At 46.7% G+C, this 9,142-nt stretch overlaps 1 protein-coding gene across 1 annotated transcript in view; it reads right to left on the reverse strand.

Moving 5' to 3' along the window:
- Positions 1-8,328, reverse strand: part of AMMECR1 (AMMECR nuclear protein 1) — a 126,321-nt gene extending 117,993 nt beyond the window's left edge. The window contains exon 1 of the mRNA XM_077309207.1: positions 7,915-8,328. Coding sequence (XP_077165322.1) covers positions 7,915-8,113 — 199 coding nt within the window. The 5' untranslated portion in view covers positions 8,114-8,328. The remainder of the gene's footprint in view (positions 1-7,914) is intronic.
- Positions 8,329-9,142: the final 814 nt, after the last annotated feature.

Genomic DNA, 9,142 nt, shown 5'->3' on the forward strand with positions numbered 1-9,142 from the left:
CAATGAGGTGAAATTGGTACAAATTGCTTTTTAGGTAGTATATTGCTCCTAAACACATAGCAAGAGTTACTAAGAGTTATAGTGTGTAATGTTGGAAGTGTCAGGACATAAAAACATAATTTTATCACACGTGCTACCCATGTCAAAACACAAGGAAATATTGGATTATGATTCATGATGAGATGCAAAAGACATTGAAAATCAGATTGACACTGGATTAAAAATGTATGCTATTAAATATGGTGTCAAATAACATAAAAATGTATAGTGAGTTTGTTAAATACATGGTAACAGCTGTGTCAAGATGGGAGAAAGAATCTTTAACAGATTTTACGGATTAATCACATTTTAAATAACTACCTGTTTTTCCTCCAAGGGTACATGTGTGTCTTTAAGGCCAGGGGCAGTCTGGTGATATATAAGGTAAAGGTATCCCCTGTGCAAGTACTGGGTCATGTCTGACCCTTGGGGGTGACGCCCTCCAGCGTTTTCATGGCAGACTCAATACGGGGTGGTTTGCCATTCCCTTCCCCAGTCATTACTGTTTTACCCCCCAGCAAGCTGGGTACTCATTTTAATGACCTCAGAAGGATTGAAGGCTGAGTCAACCTTGAGCCCGTTGCTGGGGTCGAACTCCCAGCCTCATGGTCAGAACTTCAGACAGCATGTCGGCTGCCTTACCACCCTGCGCCACCAGAGGCTCTTTTCTGGTGATATATAGATGGGGTCAAAAAGTGTCACGGGAGTAAAGGGAACCATTTTGGTTGTGAAGAAGGTCTGAACTTTTTGTGTTTCATGCATGGAAGCAGTCATGGTTTGGTGTCTTCCCATGTGATGCCCTTGAACTAATATCAGCGACGAACTTGTTGAGGAGAAGCAGGATCAAGGACACTGAGATTTTCTGCCTTAGGTGCTTAAATGACCTCTTTTCACCCAGTCCAAACTACCTAACCTTTAATTAAGCATCATTAAGTCATTGCAAACCATCAAGCTAACTACTACCCTTTAATTTGTTTTTCTTCAGTTACTGTTGCAAGTTTGAGTGGTAAGGAATTCTAATGAACAAAACCAGGGTGGGGTGGAGGAAGAAGAGCAGGAAATGCGAATGCCACAATTGACAGATGTTTACTCATTCCTTTTCTTTGCCTCCGTCCCCCTTCTTCCATTTCTTATTATTCCACAAGCTTCCAACGCTTGATTAACTAGCTTGCTGAACAGCCTGAATTGCTCTGCTGACCTTGCTTGTATTTGACATATAAAGGATTCCACCTGCAACAGCAGAAGGAAGAATCAGACAACTGCCTCCCTACTGCCCCCAAATCCCTCACTGCCCCTGTGGATCCTTCCACCGCCTGGAAGGATCTATCCCCTGAGGCTCCCACAGCAAACTGTCCTCCCGGCCATGTTTCATTCCGGGGATAAAGTTCAGTGAACATGCACACTTCTCCAAATAGATCCAGGCGGGTGGCCATGTTGGTCTGAAGCAGCAGAACAAATCTCAGTCCAGGGTCACCTTGAAGACAAACAAAGTTTAATTCAAGGTAAATTCAAGTGCATGGCCATGTTGGTCTGAAGTAGAACAACAAAATTTGATTCCAATGGCACTTTCAGGACCAACAAAGATTCATTCAAGGCGTCAGCTTGTGAGCTTGTCTGAGAGCGAATAAATCTTTGTTGGTTTTAAAGATGTCATTGGACTCAAAATGTAATTCAAGGTGTAAGCTTTTGTGTGCAAGCATACTTCATCAGATGCGTCTGACAGTGTGCTGTGCACACAAATGTTTATACTGTGAATAAAACTTTGTGGGGCTTAACGGTGCCATTGGACTCAAACATTAACAGGAACTGTTAGGGATATAGCTGGTGGTGATGTGTGTTCTGAATTTCAGCAGCATGCACATCACCTTTTGATTACTAGTTAATAACAGCCTGGGGTGTATTTTATAAATTCGTGATTTCAACTCTGCAGCCCCATGCTGAGTCAAGCCAGAACTGTTGTGTTTCCATCTCAGTGTGTCAGAATTCCAAAGGTCCTTGCAGGCTTGAAAGGGCTATGGACACCTGGCACAGGCCTTTTCCTCCCTGCAGCCTCTTGAAATGTTCTTCAGGCTTTGAGAAACCTCAGAAGTGTCAGGATTGTGTAGAAGTGGCCTCCAGGATGGCTGGGAAGTATAGCTGTGGACACACCCATCTGGGGTCCCTGCCCTTCACACCTCTTCCTGCCCATCATTGGCCATTTTGGAAGGGAAGATGGATCGATATGACCATATATTGTCATATATTGTCATATCACCCGATAAACTAATTGAAAAAAAAATGAATTCACTCCCACACATTCAGGAAACCCTTCATGAAACTCTGGTTGAGAATGCCTGGAATAGATCTTTGGGTTGCCAGCATCTCTGGAGATTTTGGGGGTGGAGCTTGGGTGGGACCACAGCAGGGTACAATGCTGTAGAGTAGACCCTCCAAAGCAGCCATTTTCTCCAGGGGAATTGATTTGGGTCAGCTGAAGATCAATAGTAATAGCAGGAAATGTCCAGATACACAAAAACCATCCAGTAGGAAAGTTACACTAATAAGAAAAAAACTGGACCATAAAGCTGCACTATGAGAATTTCTTCATTTTCTTTTAATGCTGGTAAAGAGGTACAAGACTTGTCAGAGGGTTCTCTGGTTCTATAAATGCTTTCAGACATAAATTTCTTCAGTGACAAGTCTGAATGAAATATAGTAAGCTTAATTAACAAACAAAGAAAACTCATCCTAGTATTATGTGTAACAATAAGTAAATGAATTGAATCTACTTACAGTTCTTTTATAATTAGGTACAGATTTGTAAGCACACCCACCCATTCATGCCTAACGTAGGTATCTAGTACCTATCAACAAAATGTGAACAGCACAGGAAAGGACAGCCAAACCCTCCCTCCTCCCCTTTCTACAGCATGAGAAGCTGCATGGCATAATGAATTTACAGTGCAATCCTAAACAGAGTTGTACCCTTCTAAGCTCAATGACTTCGGTGGACCTATGTGGATGAATCACTACTTAGGACTACACTGTAGAAACTAGCTAGTCCATAACTACTTTGTTAAAATCCTTGAAGTTGTTGGTTCTGGGAACCTCAGCAGATCCCTTCCCATTCCCTTCAGTTTTCCTTATCGCCAACAAACTCTCAACTGCATTTAACATTCTGTACCTCCTGGAACATGCTCGGTCCCATCATTTTTTCCACCCTCTATTCAAGGGGTAGTCAAACTGCGGCCCTCCAGATGTCCATGGACTACAATTCCCAGAAGCCCCTGCCAGCATTTGCTGGCAGGGGCTTCTGGGAATTGTAGTCCATGGACATCTGGAGGGCCGCAGTTTGACTACCCCTGCAAGTCTATTCAGTTATTTTATGAAGTTGTATTTTTCTGCAAAGAAGGGAAGGCTTCACCTTATCAGATCTCAGAGGCTAAGCAGAGCCAAAGCCAGAATGGGAGACCACCAAGACTGCAGAGGTAGGCAATGGCCAACCACTTCTGTTTCCCATGTGCCTTGCTGGAGTTGCCATTAGTTGGCTATGACTTGACAGCACATACATATTTTTCTGTATACCTGGGGAGTTTCCTGAGTATGCAAAAACAAAACGAAACTTAGCTTGTCCGTGGGTGGCCTTGTTTTGTTGCATCCATGATTAACATGAGCCACCCACTTGATTGTTAGGTAATAGCAAACAAATAGCATCTGGGTGTTGAATCAGTCTCTGCCTAATACGTTGACTCTGTCTGGAGCCAGAAGGAAAATTAATCTGCTCTGAGGTCCTACCTTTGCTTGTAGATATTTTGACAAACAGCTCGCACACAAGGACACCTGGCCAAATATATGTGACAAAGATGCAGAAAAACCAGCTAGTTGTTGGATTACAGCATTTGCTTAATAGATTCAATGCCCATACTATTAGCCTAATAAACACCCAAGCTGGCCTCAGATTCAAGCAATCTTTGAGGCTATGTAGAGCCACCAAAGCAATACCCATTAGGATGAAACTTCCGTGAATAGGAGGATCACGGTTTGATTCCGGCAATACGTGATACTCTGAACTTATCATTGCAGTACCCTCTTGTGGTCAGAAATGGCAGAGTTACTTTCCATTTTTAGAAAGTGAACCAAAATACAGAGGGGTGTTCCTTCATTTGTGTGTATGATAATCACTGGGATGCCCATCATTTTAAGCCTTTTATTGTTGCAGGATGAAGGGGGAGGGAAGAGACAGGAGGTGGTTTAAGGCTGGAATAGGTGAGCAGGCTCCATCCCTTCCTAGGTAGAGAAACCAGAACAAGAGTCTCTCACGCTTGGGAGGGGGAACAATGTGAGTTGTTGATACCCAGCCTTACTTCACAAAGTGGATCATATCATTCTTCTCTTCTCCATTTTACCCATACAACAACCTTATGAGACACAGAATCATAGAATCCTAGAGTTGGAAGGGGCCATGCAGGCCATCTGGACCAACCCCCTGCTCAGTGCAGGACCAGCCTCAAGCATCCAGGAGAAGGATCTGTCCAGCCACTACCTGAAGGCTGACAGTGAGGGGTGGAACTTAGGTGGAACTACTCTGCTGAACTATCCCGATTGTAAAAAATTCCTTTCCAGTACCATCCTACCTGTAGTTGAAATCCATTACCGTGGGTCCTCTCCTCTGCTGCCAACAGGAACCATTCCCTGCCCTACTCCTAATATCATGATCAGCGTCATCCCATGGACAAAAATACTGGGAGAGAAAGGAGCAAGTGAACGGTGGGCTCTCCTTAAACAAGAGCTATCGCAGGCTCAAGCCAGCAAGATGGAAACATGAATCTATCTTGTCTCCTTTTTTAAAAGCCATCTAAGTTAAAGGCAATCACAACTTAAATCCCAAAGCCAATGTAATGAGCTAATGCTGTAGATGCCAATCTCCAGGCAGGGCCTGGAGTTATCTCACAATTACTGACCCGAGATCAGTTCCTGGGGTGGGGGGATTCCTGCTCTGGAGGGCAGATTTGAGGGTCTCACTTCTCCACTAAGTCCCTCTCCAGATTCTACCTTCCCTGGGTGAAATTTCCCAAGCCAGAGTGGAAATCTTTGGTACTGCTCTGACTCGGTTCAGAACTGCGATTCAACTTCCCTGGATGACTTCTAGTATTGGGGAGGAGAGGAGGAGGAGGAAAGTTATTTATTTTTTATTTATTTTATTTATTCATATTTATGTACCACCCTCCCTGGAGGCTCAGGGCAGTTTACATATGTATAGTTTCATAGAACTGAAACTATACATGAAACCATACATATAATAACATTGATATTATTAAGTTAGTTTTTATGCCCCACTTTTCACTGCCCAAAGGAGTCTCAAAGCAGCTTACAGTCACCTTCTCTTCCTCTCCCCACAGCAGATAACCTGTGAAGTAGTTGAGGCTGAGAGAGCCCTGATATCATTGCTCAGTCAGAACAGAAGAAGAAGAAGAGTTGGTTCTTATAAACCGCTTTTCTCTACCAGAAGGAGTCTCAAAGTGGCTTCCAATCCCCTTCCCTTTCCTCTCCCCACAACAGACACCCTGTGAGGGAGGTGAGGCTGAGAGAGCCCTGAGATTACTGAAGAAGAAGAGTTGGTTCTTATGTGCCACGTTTCTCTACCCAAAGGAGTCTCAAAGCGGCTTCCAATCCCCTTCCCTTTCCTCTCCCCACAACAGACACCCTGTGAGGGAGGTGAGGCTGAGAGAGCCTTGACAGGACTGCTCAGTGAGGACAGCACTATCAGGACTGTGACTAGCTCTAGGTCACCCAGCTGGCTGTATGTAGTGGAGGAGTGGGGAATCTAATCTGGCTTGCCAAATTAGAAGCCTCCGCTCTTAACCACTATGCCACGCTGGCCATGTTGGGTCCCTACTGGGATGAAAGGCCGGCTCTACATAAAGTTTTTAAAAATGCTCTCCCCACTCGCTGTGACTTTGCTTGAAGCCACCTCCTCCCCAAACTGCTGAACTGCAAGTGCGTGTTCTGGTGATGGTATGCAGAAGCAGTGAGTAGAGAAAGAGTTATGCTGCCTTCCCTCTCCACTCCTCAGCTCTCATTCTGGGTGCCACTAGACATCTCCTTTGTCCCGCCAATGAATTGCAGAGGCAGCTTTGCAAACTTATCAAAATACCATTTTTAAATGGTTGGAGGGGCTTGGGAGATAAACATTGTGTCCGTGTGTGCGCGTGTTTTCATGCACATGTGTGCGCACGCGTGCATATGAATAGTTGAGGCTGGAATTGGGTTGCCAGGTCCAGGTTGTGAAATACCTGGAGATTTTTCTTTTTTTGGGGGGGGGGTTCCCAAAGAGGGAGGGGTCTGGGTAGGAAAAGGAGCTCAATGGGGTATAATGCCCTAGAGTAGGGGTTGGCAAACTGCAGCCCTCCAGTTGTCCATGGACTACAATTCCCATGAGCCCCTGCCAGTGAATGGAGGGCCACAGTTTGCCTCCCCCTGCTCTAGAGTCCACCTTCCAAAGCAGCTCTTTTATCTGGCGGAAGTGATCTCTCCTACCTGGAGATCAGCTGTCATCCCAGGAGATCTCCAGGCACCATCTGGAACTTGGCAACCCAAGGCTGGGATGCTTGTTTGGCTGACAGTTTAAAGCCAACTGCACCAGTGTTTCTTTGCGTGTGTGTGTGTGTGGCAGATGACCCAAGGCAGAACGGCACTCTCTACACGGTAGTCTCCGTAGTCCTCAGATTAGGCTCCTTTTGGACGAGAGCGCCCTGGAGACGTTTTGAAACATTTGCCTTCTCGACAACTCAACAGGCAGAGGAAAAGAGCAGGCAAACAGGCATATGCCTAGAATGGAAGAGACCCTAACACTCCAGTGAGAGGCAGTTTCCCTTTAGCCTACCTGCAGCTGTCTATGCCGCTTTGACACACACTAAATAATGCACTCTCAAGCCACGTTGCGCCTGGATTGCACTGTGAAGAGATGAAATCCACTGGCAAACCGTCCCTGAAGGGGACTGATATGGCATTTTTTGGCACGTGTCGTGTTTCCGCTTTGTATCTCCATGCCTACACACCTACCTTTGCCTGCTTCCCATAGCTGGGCTAGTTTTTACTGCAAGCCTGAAGAGTGACCGTCTCCTAACCAGCAACAGATGGCCACTCTGACCAGCCAGTAGCCCAACCAGCATCAGCAATGGCCCCTTCATGCATTACTTTCTCTGGGTATGCACCCTCTTGAGATGCACCCACCAGAAAGGAGAACAGCCATGGCAATGCAAATACGACTCACACACAGGTATGCTCAGCTAGGAGTCTTTCTCTTGCATCTGTGCTCATCGACAAATCTGCGTTTGCTGCTGTGTAATATGCAAAAGAATCCCTTGCTGTGTTCTGGTTTCTTTCCTCTTCTTTGCAGTTCAGCACTAAAATGATGGAGTGGAGCTGTCAGGCCATGCGAGAGAGAGAGCGACCCTGTCCCCCGACACTTCAGATCCCAAACTCTGCTTGCTGTAGGCCTGTACAACTGGATTTGAGCAAGGCAAGAGATACGATCGCCACCCTTTCTTGGTATCGATTCCGGCAGGCAAAACAGTCCCCAATTCTACCAAGATTACAGAAAAAAACTCAGCCATGGCAACAAGGATTCCTTCCTAAAATGGGAGTCAAAGGCTGGAACCGGATTCGATGTGCCGATGCTGGTTTCCAGGAGGGATAAAGGGCCAGGGAGTCTTAAAATATGAATTCACAAGAGCCAAGGCTGTCAGGGGATGAAAGATGGAGCCTGGGAGTCAGAGGGAGCCTGCCATGCAAGCAGCTCTGACTGGCAAGGGAGGGGGGCACGCCAAACCGTCCTCCAGTGAACACAACCAAAGGGTAACGCAAGCACAATCAAAAGAGGGTCCCCGTCCTTACCGTGCTGTGGCTGGCGGGCAATCCGTGTCCAGGAGCCATCAGTCCCATTAGCCAGGCTCTGGGGATTCTGCTTGCAGACAAGGTTGTCCTTGATGGGCTCAGCACAGGAAAAGGGAGACATGAAGAGGAAGGAACACAGCGTGCACGGCAGATAGCTGCAGTTCTTTAGCATGCTGCCTGCGTTTTCCTGAAGCTGCATCCGCAGTCGAGAAAAACAAAACAGAACACTGGGCCCCCCCAAAATAGCTCAGGCTGTCAATGGCTTGCTGAAACCGGGAAAAGAAGCAAGCCAGGTCGCGCTCTGAACCTGCTGCTGGGGGTGTGCGATGCAAGCTGGGTGAGCCAAGGCTGGCAGGAGGGAGCCAGAGAGACCCGCGTGCTCCGGGCAGGAGGCAGCCGGTGCCTGTCCCCCAGGGGGCTGGCCAGCTTGTGCTTCCTCCCAACTCACCGATGCCCCCCTCTGGTTAACCCTCAAGAGCCCAGCCTTGGAGGAAGATGCAACAGAGAAGCTCATGTGCCCCGCCCCTCTCCTCTCCAGCTGCCGACACATCCCATCTTCCTCTGGCAAACCCAAAGTGATTCAGCGGAGGATGTTAAAGCCGAAGGCTGCCCATTAGTAAGTCCATCGATTTCTCAGTTTCGGGGTTGGATGCGGCTGCTTGGCAGTCTGTGATCCAAAGTCACCCTGATGCTGAAGCTGATAAGGAGTCTGCCCCAAATAAAATTAAATTAACTTTTGCCATGACAGGAGGGCTGGCACAAGTGGAATTAAGAGGAGGAGGAGGAGGAGGCAGGGAGAAAAATGGATTTGAAGGGCGAATAATGTCCCAGGAGGAGAGAACCAAGAACTGCATGTTGAAGACAGGCTAGTTCTTGATATTATGATGGATAAATTGAAGGACTGCAAGCTGGATTTTCAGATAGTCAGGTGGATAGGGAATTGGTTAGAGAACCGCACTCAAAGAGTTGTTGTCAATGGTGTTTCATCAGACTGGAAAGAGGTGAGTAGCGGGGTACCTCAGGGCTCGGTGCTCGGCCCAGTACTTTTTAACATATTTATTAATGATCTAGATGAGGGGGTGGAGGGACTACTCATCAAGTTTGCAGATGACACCAAATTGGGAGGACTGGCAAATACTCCAGAAGATGGAGACAGAGTTCAACGAGATCTGAACACAATGGAAAAATGGGCAAATGAGAACAAGATGCAATTTAATAAAGATAAGTG

The sequence above is a fragment of the Paroedura picta genome, chromosome 13, assembly GCF_049243985.1.
Source record: "Paroedura picta isolate Pp20150507F chromosome 13, Ppicta_v3.0, whole genome shotgun sequence".
Lineage (NCBI taxonomy): Eukaryota > Metazoa > Chordata > Lepidosauria > Squamata > Gekkonidae > Paroedura > Paroedura picta.